Raw genomic sequence first — 26,463 nt, 5'->3', positions numbered from 1 at the left:
ATTTTAGGTATATCTTTGGTGTTCTGCAAAATTAATGTCTAAATGCTATAGAAAATTATAAGTTCAGCACTATCAAAAGTCAAATATTTTGGTTTGTGGTTTAGGAATAAAATGCTCATAAATTATAAATTTAATATTATAGATCATTCTTTTTGTATAAATCTACATGAGACCCAAAGATCAAGGTATATAATAACAAAGTTTTTACTCTTTTTATTTGAAGTAGATTTTCTGTGAATCTAATGTGAGAAAATGAGTCTTGAGTCGCAGTTGCAGAGTATATGAGAATCCCCATCATCCACACACTAAGCAGTTGGGAGTTTATACCAACTCAGAGGTAGAATGCCCCTGGGTTTAATCCCAAGTACTACAACAACAACAACAAAAGTAATCCTTACTTAACCATCCTCTTTAAAATAGCTTCCTTTAAGCCAGGCGGCGTGGTGGCACACACTTGTAATCTCAGCATTTGAGAGGCTGAGCCATGAGGATCCCGGTTCACAACAGCCTCAACTACTTAGCAAGGCCCTTTGCAACTCATTGACACCTTCTTTCAAAATAAAGAATAAAAAATTCGGCTGGGGGTGTAGCTCAGAGGTAGAATGCCCCTGGGTTCTATTCCCAGTACTGCAAAAAACAACAAATAAATAAAATAGCTTCATTTTCCATCTTTTTAATATCTTTACTTTTTTTTTTGGGGGGGGCGTTGTTTAAGTCCTTTCCTCTCCTCTCCTCACACCTCCCTTCCTCTGCCCTCTGTCCTCCCCTCCCCTCCCCTCCCCTCCTCTCCTCTCCTTTCCTCTCCTTTCCCTTGTCTGGCAGTATTGCCCAGCCTGTCTTTCAACTCTTGGGTTCAAGCAATCCCAGCTTTAACCTCTCAAGTAGCTGTGACTATAAATATATGCCACTATGCCCAGCTTTTTTTTTTTTTTTTTTAGCGTATTTTCTTTTCTTTATAGCACTTATTTGAAAGTTTTATTTATTACATGTTTTTAGCTGTTTATCCACAATAGAGTGCAAGGTCCATAATGGCAAATGGAGTCCTTTTTGTCCCTCTGTGTCTAGAATAAAGTCTTAAACATAATACCCTTTGAAAAAATAGTTGGTTAATGAAGAAAGGAATCAATGAAAGGGAATTTCTAGTTGTGGGAATTTGTGGAGATGTTATAGATGCAAACATCGATTTAGCTTTGTCAGGAAAAACAAGTTTTAAAATACCTTGTATTTCTATGATGAGAAAATTCTTACCATTTAGCTATTCTTAACTTAAAGAATAATGCTACAGTGAGCTTTGTTATGGGAAGTTTTGCAGGGGGGGAGGGAAATTTGTATATTTGCACATATGCATAGTTCAAAAACTATCTTTTATTTTATCTTTGTTTTTTCCTCTGGCCTCAAAGTGAAAATAAAATTAGTATTGAAGGACACAAACTGTAGCTGGTAAGAGGGATATTTGACGCTAACCCAGCCTGGAAATAGTGATGATGCAAGTCAAAAAGATGATGAATGCTACCAAAGAGGGGCTCAGGAATGTATTGAAAAGTTGTCTTGTTCATCAGAACAACTTGGGGTGCAAAATTAGAAGTCTTAAGTACTTTACCAAGTAGAGTGACCTGCAAAAATGGTAACCAGACTGGTTAGGAAAGCGCTTGTTGAGATGGGACAGGGTATGGTTTAAGTATAAAGGAAGGAAAAAAAGTACAGTGTTTTTTGCTTAAAATAGAAATGTTGGGTGCTGTGAAACTAGCTTTGGACTTGAGGACACATCTCTAGAAGTTTCTAAGGAGTTTGAAAAGAACAATTACACAGTGTTGTTTAGAATAGAAATAAGAAAAATGTGAAAAGAGGGCTGGCAGGAAGTAGGCAACATAATCTGCAGTTTCCGCTTTCGTTTTTATTATTTTAACTTTATTTTCTCTTCCAAACAATGCTTGCGAGGACTTTCCTTCTATATGTATTTTCAATATCTTTTAAAACTTTTATTTCTTTCACAAGTGAATGACAATTGAAAGTAAATGTAAATTCCTAAAATACATTGTTAAGAAAAAGACTGTCAACTACCTTCTGTTTCTGTTCTTTTCAGAGATAGCTAATACCAGCTAAGAAAGCAGGCCTCTCTGCTTCTCTTTTACCAGGTTCAAGGTTTTACAACAGATAATAGCAATTGTATTTTTTTGGGGGGGTGCCCTTTTAAAATACTTTTCTAGTCCTTTCCAAAGAAAAGGACAAATAAACTAGGCACAGTGGCACAGGTCTGTAATCTCAGTACTTGAGAAGCTGAGACAGAAATAGCCTCAGAAACTTAGCAAGACTCTATTTCAAAATAAATAAATAAAAACAGCGAGGGTATAGTTTGGAGTTAGAATGTTCCTGGGTTCAAAAGAAAAGAGAGAAGAGGACAGAAGAGGAGGGAGGGCCAGGCAGGGGAGGGGAGAGAGGAGGAAGGAGGAGGGAAGGGGCCTGGGGAGCACCAGCCAAATACTTGAGAAGGGTGTTATTTACTGTGCTCTTTGAATGATGCTTTCAAGTTTCTGTCTAGGTTTTCTCAAGGTGAATTTTGTTATAAATTTCATAAAGTCAAAACAGTTCATAGCATGTGAAAATCCCTTAGAAAAGCAACTGTTCCTTGTATTTTGGGGAAATTGGAAATTACAAACTCAAAGCCCTCTTAATTTATATTTCTGTTTTAGAAGCCTCTATAAGTTTAAACCTAGAATTTTAATCTCATATGCTTGACATTTTTTACATAGATCATTTCAGCTATGATTTCTGAAGAATTGAGAATATTTCACTGTGTCGTATTTTTATTTTTTCTGCCACTCTACATAGTTAAACATTGGAAATATTTTAAATATAATAAGCTGATGTTTCCTTTTTAACAAACTGATAGTCTTTGGATATTAGTTTGGATAGAATGAAAGTGTCAGATTTTTCCTTTAGTGCTATGCAGTATCACACAAGTCCTTTAAAAGTATATTATCAGCTAGGTGTGGTGGCACATGCTAAGCAATCCCAGCATTTGGGAGGCTGAGACAGGAAGATTAAGGTTCGTGGAGAGCCTAAACTATTTAGTGAGACCCTTTGCAATTTAGTGAGACCTTGTTTCAAAGTAAATATAAAAATAGGCTGGGGATGCAGCTCAGAGGTAGAATGACCCTGGGTTCCATCTTCAGTACCACATACATACACATAAAAAGTATATTAGCTGGGCGTGGTGGCACACACCTGTAATCCCAGTACTTGGGAGGCTGAGACTGAAGGATCACAGGTTTGAGGACAGCTACAAGTTATAGGACTCTCATCAGCTTAGCAAATCCTGTTTCCAAATAAGGAATAAAATTGGTCTGGGGGTATAGCACCAGGTAGAATGCCTCTGGGTTCAATCCCCAGTACCACAAAATAAATATATTATCAATTCTTTTATTCAGTCTGCTTATATTAAGCAAAAATATGTATGTTTCCTCATAGTTTTTATTATATTTAACAAGTAGTAATATGTTGCCTTTAATTTCTTGTCTGCAGAAAGTATTTCTGTACATTATATGAGTAACTGTTTACAACTAAGACATTTTGTAATTGAAAATATATTCTTCTAAGCTGAGCCAGTACTTGGGAGGCTGAGACAAGATGATTAAAGGTTTATGGCCAGCTTCAGCTACTTAGTGAGACCTTTTTTCAAAATAAAGGTTAAAAAATAGGGCTGGGAATGTAGCCCTAGGTAGAATGCCCTGGGTCCTATCCCTGGTACCACCAAAGATAGTAAATGTGTGTGTGTGTGTGTGTGTGTGTGTGTGTGTGTGTGTGTAGTATCAATTTCATGAATACATTTTCTATTTTCTATGGCAGAACCACATGCAGGCTTCAGAATAGCTTTCAACATGTTTGACACTGATGGCAATGAGATGGTGGATAAAAAGGAATTTTTGGTGGTATGTATATTATATAATATATTTTATCAATAATTAAATGTTTCTTATATTTTTATGTTTTGGATATTAGGAATACTACTGCAAAGAGTGAACATTTATAATTTTACTTTAATAAAGAGAATTAAAGAGATACTCATGTACTTTGAATAATACCTTATAAAAATATATATTAGCTAGGCATGGTGGCATGCTTGTAAATCCCAGCATTTAGGATGCTGAGATAAGAAGATTGCGGTTCGCAAACAACCTTAGCTACTTAATAAGGCCCTTTGCAACTCAGTGAGATACTGTTTGTTTGCCTTTCTTTCTTCCTTCCTTCCTTCCTTTCTCTCTCTTTCTTTCTTTCTTTCTTTCTTTTCTTTCTTTCTTTCTTTCTTTCTTTCTTTCTTTCTTTCTTTCTTTCTTTCTTTCTTTCTTTGCTGTAGTACTGGAGATGGAACCCTTCTACCTCTGGGCTCACTGCCAGACCTATTTTATATTTTTTTTATTTGAAAACAGGGTCTCTTAAGCCCGCGAGGCTGGCTTCGAACCTGCGCGATCCTCCTGTCTCTGCCTCCCAAACGAGGGGATCATAAGCGTGCACCACCACACCCGGCATAGACCCTGTTTCAAAATAAAGAATAAAAAAATAGGGCTGGGGGTGTAGCTCAGAGGTAGGATGCCCCTAGGTTTTATCCCAGTACCGAAAAAAAAAAAAAAAGAAGAAAGGAAGGCAGGCAGGCAGGCAGGCTCTTAAGTGGTTCAAATTTACCTTAGAGATTAGAACCAAAATGAAATTACTCTTTTCTCTGGTAGGAAAAAGAAGAGATTAATTTCCTCATCAAAAGCTACTTAGTAGCCATTTAGAGGGAAACAAGCATACTAATTACTGGGCTTCATCAAAGAGCTTAAGGTATCATTCAAGTAGTCCTTGCCCAAGACTCTTGCTCAGTCCCTGAGCCGGAGCCATTTGTAAGGGAACCTTCATTCTAGTCATTCTAGTACTTTAAAGGGATGTGGGGAGGTGGGAGATTTCCATCTCATTGCAATTGACAGAGGTATGTTTAACTTTTTTTTTTTTTTGGTACTGGGTACTAGGGATAGAATCCAGGGACTTCTCCCTTTGGGTTATACCCTAGACCTAATTTTTATTTATTTTTAAAGTTTGAAACAGGATCTCACTAAGTTGATACAGTGTCAGGGTATCTCACTAAAGTTGCTCAGGCTAGCCTCAAATCTGTGATCCTTCTTTATCTTACAACAGCCTGGTATCAGACAAATGAAACTGTTATGTGAGATTATCATTGTTAATATTGGATAAATTGCTGTAATACTAGATGTCAACCACTAAGCCAAGCATGGGAAGGAGGGATGGAGAGGGAACGGGGTGGGGATCGGGTAGGGGCTAACTGTATGTGCATGTATGTCTTTATTATCTTTATACCATTATGATGTATGAATACAGTACACCAATAAAAAAAGATAATAAATAAATAAACAAACAAACTAAAAACAGGAAAAAAAAGCAACAGCCAAGTTTAGTGTACTTCTGTTATAATAGTGCACAAGTATATTTTCGGAGCTTTCAGAATGAGCATATTTATCTAAATAATTTTGAATAAGCATTCTATATCAATACTGCTAAATTTTACCCCACTGACCTGAAGATTTCCTTTGGAGAGCTCAGTTTTTTGAAAGTCACTTATGTAGGTGGCTTTTGGAATGTTGTCTGTCTGTAGAAGTGATGGGCAAAAATATTCACATTGACCTATGTGTTTCTGCTCTACACACTTAAAAAAGCTGCTATTGTTTTAAAGCTCTCTATGGTCTGGTCTTTTCAGTTCCTGTACTGCTGCCTCATGTGTTATTTGCTTGTGTGTTTGAAAAGAACTCCTAAAAGCAGGAGGAGTTGGACTCAGTTATTTGTAGAAATCTAAAATCTCAGGAGGCTACATTTTATTTGGCTAACATTATTGTGAATTTTTTATGTAATAGGCAAGGTGCAAAGTAATTGGTTGTAATGTTTATTCCATGCAGCATTCTATAAGGTAAGAAATTATTCCAGTGTTCCAGAAATGGAAAACAAGTGTTAGATAATTAAGTAACTTGTCTAAGGAATTGTGCCTGCGGAGTCTCTTTTTCCACCACTGTGCTCAGTGAACCTGAGAAAGACTTTAAAGGTTGTCTAGTCCATTCTCATGTCATACATATGCAAATTGGAGCCCAGTAAGTGTTGAGTCTCTTGTCTACTGTTAAAATAAAACTAATATGTGAAAGAAGTTGGACTCAAACCCCCAGAGTTCTTGAAGACTATTCAAATGTTTTTTTTATATCCAAAAAGCTTCATCTTTTTCTCAGAGTGTGCCTTAAACTCCATATATTTGTACCTTAGTAATGAAGTAAAACTGTAACAGTAAAAACATTTAACTTAACTGGATTGCCAGTGCCAAAGGATGTATTTTCTTTTTCTTGGGAAAAATATTGAAGAAGTAGTAGTTTAAATGTTCTTGGTTGGTGAAACTATATTCTTTGTTTTTGGGATATATCGAGCACAGTGTGGTAGATAGTTGCCTTGAAATTCTTGTTAGATATTTGATTCTTGATTGCTTTTTTATCAGCTGCAAGAGATATTCAGGAAAAAAAACGAAAAGAGAGAAACTAAAGGGGATGAAGAAAAGCGTGCAATGCTGGTAAGAAATAATTTATAGTAGTTTCAGAAGGTGGGTTTTCCAGGTGAGAATTACTTTATTTATGTTGAGAAACAGTAAAGTTTAGAACCTTGGAGCTGTTGTTTTCTTAAAAGCTTTCTAAAATTCTTACATAGAAAATTTTTTCAGTATTTATATGCATCAGTATCAATATTTATGTTAATATTGATATTCAACATGTGTACCCAGTCACATTCATTAAATCATTTTCATTCATATTGTTGTTATCTGTGAGATCTGAAGGGTATGTCATATAATAGATTAATAGAGATCATTATGCATGTGAAAATTTAAAGGTGAATTGCAAAGATTTAATTATAATGTGAATGAACTTAATATAATGATAATGAATGAGGAAACAAAAGAAAATATTTTATTTTACATTCTTAGAAATAAATATTACAGATACTTCTTCTGGATGCTAAAATTTTTGCTTTATTTTCAAGTTAAAATTAAGCAACAGTTTTTTTCCATAATTTTCTTTTTAGTTTACATCAGAATATTGTCAGACACTATATGACATGATTCGCATGCACTTTATCTTTCAGTGTACCCAAAAAGTTTCCAATTGTCTATAATAGTGTATGAGGAAACTCATAATTGGAAAAGTTAAGTATTCTATCCAAAAATAATATAGCTAAATACTGGCTAAGCCAAGATTTGAGCCCCTTTCTGGCTAGCTCCAAACTAACACTTTTATCTACTATACCATATTTCTTCACTTTCTACTTAGGTACCAGAATATGGTGAACTTCGTTGGCATAGAAATGATAATTATTTCATTTGCAAATTAGTTACCTTGTGTAGTATTTAGTTGTTCTACATACAATTGAAATAATTTTCATTTTATTCTTTTCATAGTTATATATATTCAGTTTTTATTTATCATTTATTTATTTATTTACTTATTTGTGGTGCTGGGAATGGAGCCCAGGGGCATTGTACCTCTGAGCTATACTCCCAGCCCTCTTTTTCCTTTCTTTTGAAACAGGGTCTCACTGAGTTGAAAGGGCCTCACTAAGAGGCTGAGGCTGTCCTTGAAGTGCTGCCTCAGCTTGTCCCCCCGTCTCAGCTTCCCAAATGCTGGGATTACAGGCACGCGCCACTACGCCTGGCTTGTTCTAGGTCTTTAAAACATGGATTGTCTATAGCAGAGGGGTACCGTACTCAATCCCAATGTATTTGTGAAATACTGATTTACCTCTAGTTTAATAGAAGCAGACAATCAGGAATATGAAATATATATTGCTTCAGAGGATATTTGTTTTTTGGGTTTTTTCACATTTATTAATTTATTTTTATTACATTTTAAAAATTTTTATGTGGATCATATTGAAAATGACATACTTTCAGACTATGCTTGGTGCCCTCTCCCTCTCCCCCTCCCTATCTCTCCTCCCCCTCAACAGTGAGTGTCCAGGTTGACCATGCTACATTCATACTTTTACACATATTCGAGTGTAGCTCCTCCATTAATCAACCTCAGCTTTCTTCCTCTCCTACCCTTCCATTCTAGCTTTGCTGAGGTTTCCTCGCCATTATCTGGAGTCCCTCTGCTCTACCATATAATGATCAGTAATTGATGGATCTCTCCCAATGAATTATTGCAAAGGTTATAGAAGATGGTCTTAAAAAATTAAAGACAAAAAGGAAACAAAACCAAAACAACATAGAAAAGAAAGAAAAAACAAAAAGATCTGATTTGTAGTATTAGCAAAGTATTAAAAGGGTTTTAGTAATTGTATATTTAATTCAGGTCTTATAGTTTTCAAATTATAATTAATAAAATCTACATTAATAGCTGTACAAATGGAATTGTTTAGAATCTGAGCAGACTAGAGAATTGAATATCATCTTAAATTTAAATTAATAAACATAATATAATGAAAGAGTAAGCAGTTATTCTAACTTTGGTAGATCATCTTGAACTATTCACTGAATAGTCATGTTCATAAAATATTATTTAAAAGGTTGAATTACATTAATGAATTTATCAACATATCTTAGTAACAAAGTAAATATTTCAATGGACAGAAAATTAATTGCTTTATAAAACTGCTTATTTATACTACTTCCAAAGAAGATTTATAGATCTTTCAGTAAAATTATATTATTAGTCTAATAATTAACATTTATTAAAATACATCTAGTAAAATGGGTGTGGTGGTGCTCACTTGTAATCCCAGTACTTGGGAGGCTGAGAGTGGAGGATCACAGGTTTACAGACAGCTTCAGCTACTTAGTGAGGCCCTCTGTAACTTAGTGAGACCCTGTTTCAAAATAAAGAATAAAAAAATAGGGCTGGGGATGTAGCTCAGAGGTAGAATTCCCCTGGGTTCAATCTAGTGCTACAATAAATCAATAAATAAATAAATAAATTCATCAAGAAACATAAGGAGGAAAGGGAAAAGTAATAGACATACACTGTGCAAATCTACAGTATCAGCAGAACACCTGTCTCTGAGTTCCACTGCAGCCAAGGAAAAAGGAAATTTAATATTGACTTAATGCAGATATTTCAAATAGTGATACAGCAAAATCTCATTAACTTGGTTTAATTAGAGGAAGTCTATCTGAATTATAAAATCTAAATTGTACCAGCATATCCTAAATTGTGTTGTTTTATTTGTATGTATGTCAATGACACATTCCCTAATAAATATATGGGAAAAGACTTAAAATAACTCTCAAGTAAAATAACTTTCAAGTAACATCTCTCTTGTATATATGTAGGGGAGTTCTTAATAAAGACATGGTTCTCTACATTTATCTCAGAGGTTTTTCTCTTATCAAATTTAAATAGTGCTACTGGAATCAAATTTACATAATTTTTAACTATCAAAGCTATTTCTTAATTCAGAAATAATCTTCAGCCTCTGATAGCATTCTTCAGCAATACAGATCTCTACAAATATCCTTACCTATATTTAATATATTTAATAATAGTTATTCATTTTAACTTGTTAGTAGTCACATTTTATAATACAAATCTGAAGCTGGGTGTGGTGGCGCACGCTTGTAATCCCCGCGCTTGGAAGGTGAAGACAGGAGGATCTCGCAGGCATTCTGAGCCAGCCACACTGGCTTAAGAGACCCTGTTTCCAATTTTTTTTTTAAAAGTATAAAATAGGTCTGGGAGTGTAGCCCAGAGGTAGAAGGGTTTCCAGGAACCCCAGTACCCACCTACACACACACACATAAATAATACAAATCTGAACTAAGATTATTTTATACCCTTTTAGTTATAGAGGATCATGTAGAATGTAAAATGGTATCATCACCATTGATAGAAATGACAGTATGAGACGAGCGTGGTGGCACATGCTTGTCGTCCCAGTACTTGGGAGGCTGAGACAGGAGGATCACAGGTCTGTGACCAGCCTCAGAAACTTAGTGGGGCCGTCGCAACTTAGTGAGACCCTGTTTAAAATTTTATTTTATTAAGGAATATAAAATAGGGCTGGGGGTATATCTCGGAGGCAGAATGTTCCTGGGTTCAAACCCCTGAACTGCAAAAAAAAAAAAAAAAAAAAAAGAAATAACAATATGATTCTACACATTCTTAGACATTTTCATAAGTTTTGAAGCAACTAAAGTTTTGCTTATTGGGAAAATATGTTGTTTGCATTAAAAACACCATGGTACAATCTTAGGTGGCAGATTTTTGGGATTTGACTATTACCTCTGACACTATCTGTGTGATCTTGAATAAGGTTCTTAACCTCTGTTTCATTTTTTCATTTGTACAATTAGAATATGAGGAGTAGTGATCACACATGATTTTGTGGCAATTAAGTGAGCTGAAGTAACCATTTAACAGTATGTGAAATATAATAAATACTCAAAAAATGTTAGCTAATAGTAAAACTTAATAAATACATAGCTTCTTTAAGCTGAATATTAACATACCCAAATCAAAATTAAATCCAAACTAAATATATTTTCATATCAAAACAAAATTAACTATGCTTTAGAAGAAGCAAAATACACATAACATTTCTTCGGACACTTATATACTAAGCCCTGTACCGTGTCCATAATAAATGTTACTTCCACTTTTTTCTCATTACAGTTTTCCCAGGTAAGTATTGTACATGTTTTGTGAATGAGAAAACAGTCTTAGAGAGGTGAATTAACATATCTGATGTCATATCATTGATAACAGGAGAGCAGAATTCTAGTACAGATCTCATACCATTTCCACTTTCATGCTGCTATATCTAAAATTTCCCCATCTCATATAAAATTGCTGAAACCTGTCTATATAAGGCTCCATACTTAAAACAACACGTTTTACTCAGGAAACCTCAAGCGATAGTGCTATGAGGTTATGATGAAAATGGTTGAATGAGTACAAATTTATTTAATTGTATGAGATTATAAAAACTTTGCTACTCATCTTTAACTTAACCCACTTGTGTGTGTGTGCTCTATATAGAATATAGCATAATGATTTGCCCTTCCTAATTGATTATTTTGTCGTCTTTTTCTTTTTTCTTTTGCTGTACTTGGGTTCATTCTGAAATGTGACACTTCATTTGGCCCTTTGTGCTCTATGTCAGCGTCTTCAACTTTATGGATACCATTCTCCTACTAATAGTGTATGTACAATAATTTAAATGTTCTTTATGTATATAGCCCTCACCTGTTATACTTGAAATGTTATTTCTTTATTTAAAATTATATCTACTAATTAGAATGTTTTATAATATATTGAATACAGTAAGGTGGAATCAAGCCCAAATTTCATATATTCTTTCTAGATATATAAGAAAACTAAAATATAGAAAGCAAATGGTCTTTATTGTTATTTATTTTTAGATTAAAATAAAGATGAGTAAATAACAACCACCAAAAATTCTAGTAGAACAATTGAAATTTTATATCTTTCAACAGTTTTAAGAGGTATTTACAAATAGATGTTAGGGTGCTCAGCACAGATGTTTTAAGAACTTGATTGATCCATCTCACACAATCTTTGGTGTTTTACCATTTTTAATAAAGAAATATGTTAATGGATAAACTTTTAGTTTTCAATATTTCTCATTTTTTTTCTAAAACTCTTATTATTTGCCTTCTTTTCTGGTCTATTTAGCGAAAAATCTAATATGTTACTTGATTAATTTAATTTATTAGTATATTATTTTACTTCTCAAATAAGATTATGATTTTCAAATTACTTTACAAAAAAGTTGGGAAATCCTACAAATCAACTTCTAAATATACTTTTCTTATCCTGGAATTTCTGAGTTTCTTTTCTCTTGAGAAAGTCAGAGCTTATTGGTTAGTCCAGCTAGTAAGTTAACTAACCTACTAAGAATATATGACCCTTTTTTCATGTAAACATACACAGTAGTTAATTTAATTTTCCCAAAGATCATTTAGTCATTTAAAAATATTCCTCAAACTATAGAAATTTTCACTGGAGAAACCCTTGAATGCAGAGTGACTTAAGTATTATCCTGCTGAGAAGAGTGTAGCTGTAATGTACTATTCTAAAAGTAGATACATTGCCTCTTGAGTGCTATATAGTTAGTTTCAAACTGTAACAATTGCCTCTTGTTTTAGATTTTAACACATACCTGATGCAAAGTCATCATAACATAAACCCTAGATGTGTTTCTTAGTCACAGGGAATAGACCTAGCATGATTGAGAAACAAGCTAAGTCTAGGAAACCTATATAACTAACTGACAGTTTCAATTCTTGTCAGAAACTGCAAATTTCCTACAAAGTTCACTGCTGTCTTCCATTAAATAAAGTCTAGCCATCTTAAAAGTTTTAAAGGATTTCTCGGTTAGTCATTTCAAAAATTTATAGGAATATATACAATGAAAATCACCTAGACCATAATGCCATATGCCCTATGAAATTTAATAAATGATAGCACTTATGATTTTTATAATTTATGTCTCTAATCTATCACCACTGTATGAAGCATTTTTCTGTAAGAGTTTATTTTTTCCTTAGGTATCATAAATAATTTTGATATTGGATCATTGATTATTTAAAAATACATCTCAGAGCTGTAATTTTAGTACTTGGGAGACTGAGACAGTAGAATCATAGGTTCATGGCCAGCCTCAGCAACTTAGTGAGACCCTGTTTCAGAATAAAGAATAAAAAATAGGGCTGGAGGTATAGCTCAGAAGTAGAATGTCCCTGGGTTCAATTCCCAGTAACACACACACACACACACACACACACACACACACACACACACACAAATAAACAAAAATACATCTCAGAGTAGAAACATTGTTAAAAGAAAATTGATCTTAATGTTACTCTAGCTTCAGCTACATATACAAATTGCAATCATTCAGACATTAAGGGAACAACATTGAGAAGCCGACTTAAGTTGCATATTTCATTTGTTATGCTTGCTCATTTAATTGGAAATTATGTTTATGATATTACATTTTATTGGATTTTTTTATTATTTTATGGAAGACAGCTTTTTCCTCTCATGTAAAATGTGGATTTTATAAACATACAACTTGATGTCATTTTTATTCAGAATCTTATGTAGATTACATGATTTTTCAACCCCTTAGGAGTTTAGTTAGTTTCAACATATTTTTCTATAATAGGAAAATGTTTGCTCAAAAAATGATTATTTTTAAAAAAGTATAGAAAACAAGTAAAATTCTCTTAAAATATTAAAAAATTCCTAATAGCCTTATGTATAAATTATCACTGATATATTTCAGTGATATAATATAAATTAACTGACAGTTATCTCCCTAGTTTTTAGACTTATAAGTTATTATGTATCAAATTTGAGTATAGATCATGCAGCTAAATATAACTTAAGATATTTATAATAACCAGTTTCTACCTGTATAAAAAAGTTTCTTCAGGAAAGACAGTAGTCATCTTGGCCTATAGATAAAGATTCTTTGGCCCCTGTAGTAGCTTGATTCTTCCAAAATTTAATACATTTACAGTTGATTCTACTTGTACTGACATCAAGTTATTCTCTACTATAGCGAACATCTGACCATCTTTACTTATCCATGAAGATATGTATTACCTTATGTAGCCTTTTTTGTTCCAAATAGCCCTGATTCTTTTTATATTTCTCAGATAGTTAGCTGCTGATTATCCTCCGACATCAATGAAAAGAAGTATACAATTTCAAAAGAATAATGTAAATGTCAAGTATGTTGACTTGGCATGTCCTATATTATGATTTTTAAAATATTATCCTTAGAGCTGGGCGTGGTGGTACACGCTTGTAATCCCAGCAATTGGGAGGCTGAAATAGGAGGATCACACAGGTTCGAAGCCAGCCTCAGCTAAATAGTGAGGCTCTCAGCAACTTAGTGAGACCCTGTTTCCAAATAAAATATAAAATAGGTCTGGGAGTGTAGTCCGGAGGTATAAAGCCTCTGGTTTCCATACCTAGTATCACAAAAAAATAAAATAAAAAATAAAAATTATCCTTAATTACCCTAATCCCATTGCCACCAAAAAGCATACCAGTTTTATATGTATTGAGATTGTTTTATGGACTAAAATACTCTTAATATATATAAGTAATCTTTATTTTAAAAGAATGTATATTCTCCAGTTTAGAGTACAGTGTTGTTTTATACATACATATATTTATATATGTATACATATACATATATGTATATATGTATATTATGCATGTTTATTATGTTTTAAATCTGTTATGATATTTTCTTATGCTTGATTTGTCATTTAGTATTTGAAATTATATATTACAATGATATATTTATAAATTTCTACTCATGATTCTCAATTTTTTTATATATTTTGAAGCCTGTCTCTATAAGAATATAGATTATTTATATTAATGAATTTAATCTTTTGTTATGTAGTATACTAGATTCTTAGAAGTACTTTTTGCCTTAAAAGTTTACTTTGGTTATTAGAATCAATGTACTGCTTTTATTTTGATTAATATTTTGTATTTTCTGTTTTGTTTATTTTTGTTTTTTCTTGTAAAAATGATGAAGCTTTTCTTGATTCTTAAAATATGTTTTTAGTTCAGAAATTTACTGCTGATAAAATATAAACAAAATAAAATGAATAATTATGAAATTGTAACCATCATGTAGATCAAGAAATAAAATATTAGTGGGTAGGGAACCAGGGGGAAGTTAAGTGCTGTGTATCTGTGTGTTTCTATCACTCTGAACTATATTATGATGTTAGACTATTATGCACCAATAAAAATATATTTAAAAAAATACAGTATTTCAGTATTCCAAGAAACACCTCCATAAGTGCCCCCAATCATAATCATTCATTGTCCTACAGAAGATAACCAGTGATTATTTTATATAAATCTTTGTTTTGTTACTTTTACATCTTAAACAATATAGTTTACTGTTACTCCATTTTATGCTTCATAGTAAATATAACCGTATGGATATTTTTGTCTTACTTCTTTGGCTCAATATTATGATTGTCTTGCCAATTTTATGTGCCTCAGTGTGTGTACTCCCAGGTTATTTATTCTCTTTCATTGTTGTCAGCAATGGTTCTCAAACATTTTGGCTTTATAATCACTTTCCATTAAAAATTATTGAATATCAAAAGGAGATTTTGTTTGTGTTTTTATCTGTCTATATTTACTATGTTAGAAATTAAAATTGAGGATTAAAATATTTCTTAATCCATTTTATTTTATTTATTTATTTATGTTGCACTTTGGATTGAATCTATGGGCATTCTACCTCCAAGCTACACCCCAGCCGTTTTTATTCTTTGTTTTGAAACAGGAGCCTCATTAAGTGTCTGAGACGGGATGTGAACCTGTGATCCTTCCGTCTCAGCCTCCCAAGTATTGGAATTACAAGTGTCCATTTTAAAACAGTAAAAATTCAACAGATGTTAGCATAAGCATTTTTATGAAAAATAACTTCTCAAAATGTAGTGAGGAGAGTGGTATTGTTTTACATTCTTTGCAAATCTCTTTAATGTTTGCCTTAATAGAAGACAACTAATTTTTTTTTTTTTTTTTTTTTTTTTTGGTGGTACTGGGGTTCCTGGAAGCCCTTCTACCTCCGGGCTACACTCCCAGACCTATTTTATATTTTTGAAACAGGGTCTCTTACGCCAGCGCGGCTGTGCGCGATCCTCCTGTCTCCGCCTCCCAAGCGCGGGGATTACAAGCGTGCGCCACCACGCCCGGCGACAACTAATTTTTCATAGCCTTTTTTCTTTGTATCTGTTGCAGTGTTATTTTGGCAACAAATACTCTTAGTTTACTTTGAAGTGCCTAGCTCATTTGATTCATTTTTTAAAAAGATGTGCCAGATACTGAAGTCTGAATAATAATAATTTGTCTATTAGTTCTTCTTTCAAGTAAGAATGATGATTGCTGAAAAAAATGGCTAGTTCAGTTGGTGATACAGATGTTCTTTCTAAAGTTAAGTGGAATACTTTAGTATGCAGCAGGAGAATTTTATGCATTCTTATTTTGTCACATCAAATACTAAATAAAGTTTCAGCAAGTACATTGTTAAGCGGCATTTCTTGTTTTCTCCTTTTTTCTTGGTATTTTATTTATTTATTCATTTATGTATTCATTTATGTATTTATTTTGGTGATACTGGGATTCTGGAAACCCTTCTACCTCCGGGCTACACTCCCAGACCTATTTTATATTTTTGTTTGGAAACAGGGTCTCTTAAGTCAGCGAGGCTGGCTTTGAACCTGCACAATCCTCCTGTCTCCACGTACCAAGCATGGGGATTACAAGCGTGCGCCACCACGCCCAGCTGTATTTTTATTTTTAACTGAATGTGTGGCACTAAAGAATGCAATGACTTTGGTCTTTTATTCACATTTACCATTACTTTTAAGTTATCAATACAAACATCAACACAGTGCCAAAAGCAAATTATGTCTTTGAGATGCATGTATAAATGTATCTGAATCTTACTGTGATGTATAAATGCAATGTACAAATACGAGTATTAAAATATTTTTTAAAAGATGCTTAAAGAAGATATTTCTATTTTATATTTTGTTTAGCCTTTTTTTCCTCTTGTTTTTTCTTTTCTTTTCTTTTCTTTTTTTTGTGTGTGTGTATGTGTCACTGGGAATTGAACTCAGGGGCCTTCTACACCCCCACTCCTATTTTTAATTCTTTATTTTGAAACAGAGTCTCAGTAAGTTGCAGAGAGCCTCATTTAAGTAACTGAGACTAGCAGCAAACCTATGATCCTCCTGTTTCAGCCTCCTGAGTACTGGGATTACAAGCGTGTGCCACCCAGCTCAGCCTTTCCAGTTATTATCAGTGAGAAAGTTGATGCTGATTACTAGCCTGTCATTACTAGAAGCCTGTTAGACCTCTTCAAGCTCTCCTTTTTATTAGATGGGTTCTTCTTAAGAGTATATTATGAATTGTTCTGGTTTCTTTTTATACTGATTGATAATCTTTGCTTTTTGTTTTATTTATTTATTTAGTCATTCATTTATTTACATATTTAGTACTAGTCATTGAATCCAGGAACATAGTACCTCCCAGCAATGCCCCCAGCCCTTTTGTGTGTTTTATTTTTATTTATTTATTTTATTTATTTGTTTGTTTATTTATTTTTTGGTGGTACTGGAGATGGAACCCAGGAGCTTTCTACCTCCGGGTTATACTCCCAGACCTAATTTTTATATTTTATTTGGAAACAGGGTCTCACTAAGTTGCTGAGAGCCTCACCAAGTAGCTGAGGCTGGCTTCGAACCTGTGCTATCCTCCTGTCTCAGCCTCCCAAGTGTGGAGATTACAAGCATACGCCACCACGCCTGGCCCTGTGTATTTTATTTTCAAACAGGGTCTCCTTTCATTACTGAAAATCCTGCTAAGTAGCTGAGGCTAGTTTTGAACCTGTGATTCTTCTGTTTCAGCCTCCAAAGTATTGGGATAACAGGCATGTGCCATCACACCTGGCCACAATCTGTAGTTTTTAATTGGAAAATTTAGTTGATTTACATCATTGTGATTATTTACTAACTTGGATTTTAGTAATTTTATTCTATCCAATATTAGTTTTCCTTTCCCTGCTTTTTAATTAACTGAAGTTTATGTTTTCTCCAAATTTAGAAAAAAATTTATTGCATTTCTATTTTTTGTGTTGTTCTTAAAATTTTAATAGGCATACTTAAAATGATAAAATCTTATGCAAGGTAATATCTTATTCTCTTTCTCAAAAACACAGACTTAATTGCTTTAATATCTTTCTCTTGAAAGATGTTGCATGGGAACTTGAAATTGTTATACAATATTAACCTCAGTCTTTTTGTTTGGGTTTTTTTTTGTGTGTGTGTGGTGGTGGTACTGGGGTTCCTGGAAGCCCTTCTACCTCCAGGCTACACTCCCAGACCTATTTTTATATTTTTATTTGGAAACAGGGTCTCATAAGCCAGCGCAATCCTCCTGTCTCCGTCTCCCAAGCACAGGGTTTATAAGCGTGCACCACCACGCCCTGGCCACCTCAGTCTTTTCTAATACCACAAAATATATGCCATAAATGATTTTTAGATTGCCTGTATATTTTCCGTTCTTCACTTTACTAATTCTTTCTTTAATCTCACAATTTTATACCCATAAAATATATCCTCGAGTGAGAGTCTTTTGGTGAATTTAAAAAACAAAAGCACAACCGAGGGGTATAAGCTCAGTCCATACTTAGCTTGTTGGATCCATAGTACCCGACCAAAAAAATTTTTTTTAAACTGTCCTTGAAAATGTCTTTAAGATAGGTGTAGTGGACAGCGTGGTGGTGTAGGCTTGTAATCTCTGCTTGGGAGGCAGAGACAGGAGGATCGCACAGGTTCGAAGCCAGCCTCATTGGCTGGCTAAATGACCCTGTTTACAAATTAAAAAAAAAAAAAGTATATATATATATTAGGTCTAGGAGTGTAGCCCGGAGGTAGAAGGGTTTCCAGGAACCCCAGAACCACCCAAAAAAAAAAAAAAAAAAAAAGGTGTGCGGATGCACGCTTGTAATCCCAGCACTTGACAGGCTGAGACAGGAGTATAGCAGGTTCATGGCCAGCCTCAGCAATTTAGTGTGGCTTTATGCAATTTAGTGGACCCTTTTTCAAAATAAAAAATAAAAAGGTAGAATTCCCCTGAATTCAATCCCATTACCACAAAAAATAAAATAAAATGACTTTATTTTGGCCTTTTTTGGGAAGATAATTTCAATAAGATTTCATTCTAGGTTGGTTTATTCTACGTAAATGATGATATTGTTTAACTATTTTCTGACTTCTCTTTGAAATCGCAAAAAGTCAACTCTGGATCTAATTTTTTATTTGTAGGTGATCTGATTTCTTTCTGGGTGCTTTTAAATTTTCTTTAATTTTATATTTACAGTTTTACTATAGTGTATCTCTGTTTTGCTTTTATCTATTATGAGATATAGTGAGCTTCTAAAATATAAGGAGTGTATTCTACTGATTCTTGAAAATTCAGTTTTCTATTTTCTCTATTATTAATTTCTGGACCTTTCATAAATACTCATTTTTTTTCTTCTATGTCTCTTCGGTTTACCATTTTTTAATCTTTTTATGCTACATTCTATGTGATCTTTTTTCAGGTCATTAATTCTAACCGTATAGAATCTGATTCTAAATTTCAGTATTTAAATTTTATTTCTAGAAGATACATTTGTTTTTATCAGTGTAATAATTTTTATAGCCAATTTTTCATAAATGATCTTTTTAAATCCAGCTTCATCTTCTTTAAACTTAATTTGCTTTCTATAATATCTCAGTATTTGAAGTCTGGTTACATTGTTGCTTTGTTGGCTTTCATTTTTGTTAGCATATGTTCTTTTGTGTTTAGTAATTCTGTGATGTGAGTGTCTGTTTTTTGGACTGTCTTTGTGAGAAGTCTTTTAAAACTACACTATAGGTGTCTTCTTCAAGGAGAATCGTGTTTGATTGATTTTCTTTTGTTTTCACCCCATGATATACCTGGGGGAAGTTAGCCTACATGACTCTAAATTACAATTCTCAGGTTGCTTTCTTAAGTTCACCATTGTCGGGGTAGGTACAAAATATACTTTTATTTGTGTATATTTAAATTCCACTATAGTAAAAACTGTTTCCTGTTTGCTTTGATGGGATATTTCTTTTTTCCCCTGAGATGACTTAATCTCTGAGTATAACCTTTTCAGACCCTAATTTTATGTAAAGTATTTACCTCTCTGGAGATAAACAACTTTGGGGAGCCATTTTTCTGCTTATCAGAGTGATATATTACCATCTAAATCAGTTACTTTCAAACTTATTTTACTCCTTCTTTCCTCCCTTTCTTCTTCCCTTTATGTTCTTTCTTTTTTCCTTCCTATCACAGATATCATTGAATGCCTTGAATAGGATCCTTCTTTGGCTCAGACAAAAAACACATAGGAAAATCTTAACCAAAACTGAAACTTAAGAGAATTCTACCAATAACAGCCTCTGAACTTAGGCAAAAACAATGATTACACTTACAGGGTACAGGACGTTATTTTGTCTGTACCATCCATTTTTGAGGTTATTTTGTTCTATATATGTGTATTATAACTTTATTAATGGCACAGACATTTATTTATTTATTTTATTTATTTGACACAGTCTCACTATTTGTCCAGGCAGTTTTTGAACTTCTTGGCTCAAGTGATCTTCTTGCATTTGCCTCCAGAGTAGCCGAGACTAGGGACACAAGCCACCATGCCCTGCTGATACCAGACTTAAAAAAACAAGACAGAAAAACAAAAAAGATAGGAAGGTTTCCATGTCGGGCTACCCTGAGCACATCATACTGCATTTTCTTCTCTCCGTAACCAAAAGATCACCTCACCTGAGAAGCCTAGAGTCTTCCCTGGTACATCCTGATAAAAACTGATTTTATTTTTGTTTAGAGATTCAACATTTACAGTTCAACATTTTCATTGGAAGATTAAAATGCTTCTTAATCTTCATAAATTATTTACACTAGCCAGTACTGAATTAAACCCTAGCATTAATTCCTTATAATAAAGATTAGAAAGCACCTATGTATTTACAACAGACACACTGACTAATTCCCTCAGTTGCTTCAAGTCATTTAACTTAGGTAGGTGTATTTCTTTTTTACAAGTTTTGACTTGATTTAAACTTTGTTTCTCTAAACTATGGATAAAGTTATTTTTTTGATAGATTAAAAAGAAGTATGATATCCAAAAATAATTTTATATTAAGTGTGATTTTTAATAGATTGTACAAAAGTACCAAAATCTTTTACATATGTATTTACTTCACACAAGGTATTAATAATTTTGGGGGGAGGGAGGATTAGACCCAGGGTTGCTCCATCACTGAGCTACATCCCCAGCCCCTTTTGTATTTCCAGACAAGTTCTCACTAAATTGCCGAGGCTAGTTACAGACTTGCATTTTTGATAGTCATGCCTCAACCTCTCAAGTAGTTGGGATTACAGGGTGAATAAAATTTTTCTTTCACATTTTCTTAGAAGTTATGCATGTCTCAGTAGAGGGCAGAAGGAGGGACTGGAGAATTTGATTCTCTTTGACAAAGTCACATTGTACTTAGGAATAGTGATTATATACCATTTGACCTTTGAAAGCACCATGAGTTTACCAGCAGCGTAACATAATACTGTTGTGTGCAGCAGAAAACAAAAGAGGTAAGCTAATGTGTTTTCTTTTCTTTTAAGGTTGGTTAAAAGAGATTTAAAGTGTATAATTGTCATTCTTTGTGACTATTCTTTAGATTTCAGTTGTGCTTCTTAAAACTTCTACAGGTACTTAAAACAGATGCTGAGGAAATTGTCTCCAGAAGCTATTGGGATACACTGAGACGTAACACAAGCCAAGCACTCTTTTCAGACCTCACAGAGGTATAATTAAACCTCAACAAAATTCTTGTACTTTTTGCCATTTTGATAAATCTAGTTCTCATTTCATTTTGGTATTACAAAGATAAAACCAAAAATGTACTATATATTCTAAAGTAAAGTAATAATTACTATATATATAAAGTATGTATTTGAATATGTCAGCAGTGCTAACAAGGGTCACAAGACCACTCTTATTGTGTTGAATGAATTTTCTTATTGTATGAAATAAAAGTTGCTGACTTAATTAAAAAGAAATGTTATTATTAATTAAGGGTAACTTTTAGACATTTGAAAGTAATAATAAAGTTCTATGTATTCATAAAACCTTTTAATCTTAAAATTTATGTTACATAAAATGCTGAAATGTTTCACTTAGTAAAAGATAGCCGAGTCTCATGTTAGATTTAAACAATTAAATTTCCTAGGCAGGAAGTAGGGGAGGTAGAGAGGTATCATAGGAACAGTCAATCGAAGAAGGGAGGAATATTTTACTCTGCCAGTATTTAAGATTGCCAGTGCAAGGAGGAAAATAAAAAGCTGACTGCTCTTTTAGTTTTATTATTATTTTTTAATTTGATACTGATATATACCTTCCTATTATACTTAGGTAAACTGCTTCTACTGGTACCACTTTTATTGACACTTTCAATAGGGATTTTAATTCTAAAGGATGGGCTGTGTCTTGTACCATAAATACTATTTGTAGTCCTATTAAGAATTTTTGTAATTGAAACTAAATTTTTAAACTTTAAGTTTGATTTTTAAAAACTACTTCCACAGTATTTAGAGAAGTAAAAACTAATCAGTTGTGACTCCTTTTTTTCTTTTGAATGGGATCTTACTAGGCTGGCCTCTAACTCCTAGGCTCAAAGGATCCTCCTGCCTCAGCCTTCTGAGCAGCTGGGGCTACCTTGGAGCACCACTGCACTCAGTTGAGTTGTGATTTCTGTTATCCTCTGTTATTAATATTTACATTGTTACTCAATGGGCGTCTCTAGACTAGAGGAAACCATTAGAAACTCGATCAATTTTAAAGTCCCAAAAGAAATAAATACAACATTTTGCCCTGTGTTTAATCTATCTGTGAGATATAAATATGACCTAATTATCATCAGGTATTAACTTTAATTATCTTTAATTTGACCTGTTTTTTGATATGAAGTGGCAGATGTTCCATTCAGAGATATCTTAGGAGGTACTTCATTTTGTAATCATGTAGGTAGCACATAGTAGTCTATACTTAAAAATAAGAGCAGCTGGTAATACTGTTCCTGCAAGTCCTTACCAGCCTACTAGGGCCTACTTCCCAATTTCAAATTAACAATCATGTCTTTGTTACTTTCCCATACTAGAGTGTCCACCCCTCAGCCTCCAGCCTTTATTTAATCCTATCTAACTCTGCTATAGGTTCTGAAAAAACTCAGATAATTCGATTTTGAATTTAAATATTGAGAGGCTAAATATCAGAAGACTGGTCAGGTCTTATATACTCCAAAGATTGTAGTGTTTGTGAAAGATCTTTGGAAGACTGATTCTTTCAGAGGTATGGTCGAGGTGACTTTTAGAGCTTCCTAGAGTTCATTCTGCACATCTCTTTTCAGCTCAACGTTCTGTGACATCCAGTTTACTAGCACATCATTGTAGACACTATAATCATAACTTCTAAATTAATAGTTAAGTAACTCATACACCATGAAGTATATTTATGAAGAAAAAGAAGAAAAGAAAAAGAAAAAATTTAAATTGTATTTCAAAGTAAAATAATTATTTGAGAATTATCTCTGTTACTACTAGAAAATAATAATGAGAATTAATTAAATTAAGTTACAACAAAACGTAATTCCTTTATAGGTTACTACACATATCGGTGAAACAAAGAATTGCTCATAGTATTGATATCTCAGGATTCAGATTGGTTCAGAAAGAAAGCTTGGAAATGTATTTATACTTGCATTTCTTTGTTATTTACTTAATATATAATTTTCTAGATAAAACAGTTCTCTTGAAATATTATAGGTAAATTTTATATTAACCTCTCATTGTTATTCCAGTAATAATTATCATAAAATCATATTTTTATTATTATAAAAGTACATATAATAAATTCAGAATACAATATAATAAATTGTGAAGAGTAAATATGTTAAGTATGTCTGTCAACACCAGAATTATAAACATTACTTTGAGTCTTATGAAATTTGAATTTTTCCTACTTACTTTAAACTCTATTTAGCCTTAATAAATTTCAATAGATTATTCAAAAACTAAATTAAATCAAGAGTTTGGATATTTTTTCCATCCCATGGGTAAAGTTTAAATTATGAGATTAGCCAGTCACAGAAAGTGAAGAGTCATGTGTTTTCTCTCAATAGGCAGAAGCTAGGGAGTAATTGGGATACAAGAGGGACTCCAGATAATGGAGGAGAAACCTCAGTGGAGCCAGGGAAGTGGTCTATGGGCAGGGTGAAGAGAGGGAGAATTAATGGAGGAAGCTCTTCACCTGACACTTTGTACATATGTGAGAATACTGTTGTTAATATCTTATCTGGGAAAGGGGGAGAATGGATGGGGGAGCAGGGAGAAGCCCACCAGGCGTTGTGTGCATGAATGTCAACCTCATTGTGAACTGCATTATGATGTGAGACTGTAATGTACCAATAAAAGCATAAAAAATATTTAAAAGATTATATCACAATGTAATCAATGAAAATATGCTTAAGACAATCTTAAAATTTCTTAATAGCTCATGAATTTGTATGCTGTACAAATTTATTTCATTTTTTATGAAATCATTCAAGATTATTTATTTATATTTGTTGCTGGGAATTGAACCCAGGGCCTCATGCATGTCAAGCAATCACTCTACAAACCCCAGCCTAAATAATTTTTAATCAACACAAAATTAGATAATGGGATTTTATGTAAGTGGCCCATGAGGGGTTTTTGTGGCTTTTTCTGGCTTTGTTATAAAAATACCTGAATTCATTTTACTTAAACAATGAACAGAAGAATCAAAGGGATAAAGTCTCTATTTATGTCTCAACTCTCTTGTAATTTAAGTTATATAACACTGTTAGGATACCAAGGACACTAGTATAGTTTTCAGTGACTCCAAGCAGTGCTGTATTTCACTAAGTAGGGGAGGAGAAGTGTCTCTATTTCCATTTTCTTATTTTTTTCTCTAGTGTCAAAACTGTTACTTATGCCTCTGTGGGTCAGATTATCTGGATAAGTGCAACCTGAATCTAATAAGATTTTAATGTTGAAAGACTGTAAGTAAAGATATTCTCTGCTCAGTGGGCATGAGAAGAACTAGCCAAATGAGATCATTATTTAAAAGCTGTATAATGCAAAACATTCTCATTTTAGTATACTGTGTTTTCAGGAAAAGGACATCACAACACAGGAGGAAAACATTTCTTAATCGTATTATCTGAATTCATTAACTTGTGTTGCTGGAGCCTCTTATTTTTAAGGCATTTTTTCAGATCTACATAGCATGTATTTTTAATTACAAAAGCATGTACCATGTAAAAATATTTTTTTAAGATTTTATTTCATGCCAGGCATGGTGGCACACGTTTATAATCTCAGTACTTGGGAATCTGAGACAGAAGGATAGAGGTTCACAGACAGCCTTAGCAACTTATGAGGTCCTCCACAACTTAGACCTTGTTTCAACATAAAGAATAAAAAATAGGATTGAGGGTGTAGCTCGAAGGTAGAATGCCCCTGAGTTCAATCTCCAGTTCTGCCCAAAAAAAAAAAAAAAAAATTGTATTTCAGTATTATCTTTGTCATATGTAGTCCTGTTTTTGCTTCTTGAAATATGTTAATTTACCAAATTAAACATGAATAGCTAACATTTATTGAACATTTGCAATATACTCTTCACAATGCTAAAAAATAAAAATAAAAACATGTATAAGTTATCTAATCCTTATAACAACTTCTTAGTATATGTACTATTATTATTCCTGAAGACCATAATACCCTAAGAGAGATTAATGCCCCCAACGTCACTCAAATAACAAGAAGTTTCAATACTCAGTTCCAGCCATCTGACTCTTAAACTCATGGTCTGATTTGCTCACACACTATTGCTTATTTGTGAAGTAAGCAACTTTTTAAAAACCACCATTCTTCCTGTCCCATTCCGTTAATGTCTAAACAGAGCCTCAACTCTTATGCTTTACTTAGGGGTGTCTTTTAAGAAGTTCTTCCCCTTCTGAATTTAAGTTGTTCCAAGGGTGATACAATTATTAAACTAGATATACTAAATTAACATTAGGTATCGTTTTTCTCACAATGGCATTAATTTTCTGTGACTATCAATAAGAACATTTGTATGCTTTATTAATACTGATGTTTTAACTTATTTCTTGAAATTGTTACAGACAAAATTATTCCTATTTTACAGATACACAAGCAGGGGAGCAACCAGGATTATTGTTAAAATCCTGGCCTCTTTTTCTTAAAAGAGACTGCCTTCTCAAAGATATGGGTAAAATAGTCCCTTTCCAAAGTAACTCATTGCATTATCTTTTCTGACATGTGGAACACCGAAAGGCTCAGTATTCATAATAAGCTTTCTCAGAAAGATATATTTTGCTATCCAGTTATATTATTTTTCCTCTAGCGATCAGATCAAAACACTATCAGACCTTCTAAGAAACTGGTAACATTAGGAAACTTCTCAGGTATTCCAACTATGGATAACACTTAGGACTTCTCAGTAAACTAAACTGAGAATTAGTAGTAGAAATCATCCAAGCTAACTGTAAGGAGGATATATGCTGAACGGTGGCTAGGCAAACCAAAACTGTGCTACTTAAATATAAATAGACTATTTAAGTAATTACTAAAAAATTAAACAATTTTAGGTAATTTAAAGCATAGATAACCCACATGCTGGGGTCTTTGAGAGATATGAGTAATCAAAGTAACAGATCACTTTAGAAAATACGGTTTAATAGAT

At 33.2% G+C, this 26,463-nt stretch overlaps 1 protein-coding gene across 10 annotated transcripts in view; it reads left to right on the top strand.

The window, feature by feature from the left end:
• The window catches only part of MICU3 (mitochondrial calcium uptake family member 3), a gene marked incomplete at both ends in the record, with an annotated part of 109,831 nt that overhangs the window by 64,055 nt on the left and 19,313 nt on the right, over positions 1-26,463 (top strand). For 5 of the 10 annotated variants that reach the window (XM_080710702.1, XM_080710699.1, XM_080710697.1 and 2 more), the window contains 4 exons: positions 3,847-3,929; positions 6,527-6,598; positions 11,179-11,217; positions 21,390-21,485. In XM_080710702.1, the coding sequence (XP_080566828.1) occupies positions 3,847-3,929; positions 6,527-6,598; positions 11,179-11,217; positions 21,390-21,485 (290 nt within the window). The remainder of the gene's footprint in view (positions 1-3,846; positions 3,930-6,526; positions 6,599-11,178; positions 11,218-21,389; positions 21,486-26,463) is intronic. The other 5 variants (XM_080710704.1, XM_080710700.1, XM_080710698.1 and 2 more) reach the window with 4 other exon arrangements.

Source organism: Muscardinus avellanarius, assembly GCF_963383645.1.
Source record: "Muscardinus avellanarius genome assembly, chromosome: 14".
NCBI lineage: Eukaryota > Metazoa > Chordata > Mammalia > Rodentia > Gliridae > Muscardinus > Muscardinus avellanarius.
This window is presented reverse-complemented; position numbering and strand designations above follow the sequence as displayed.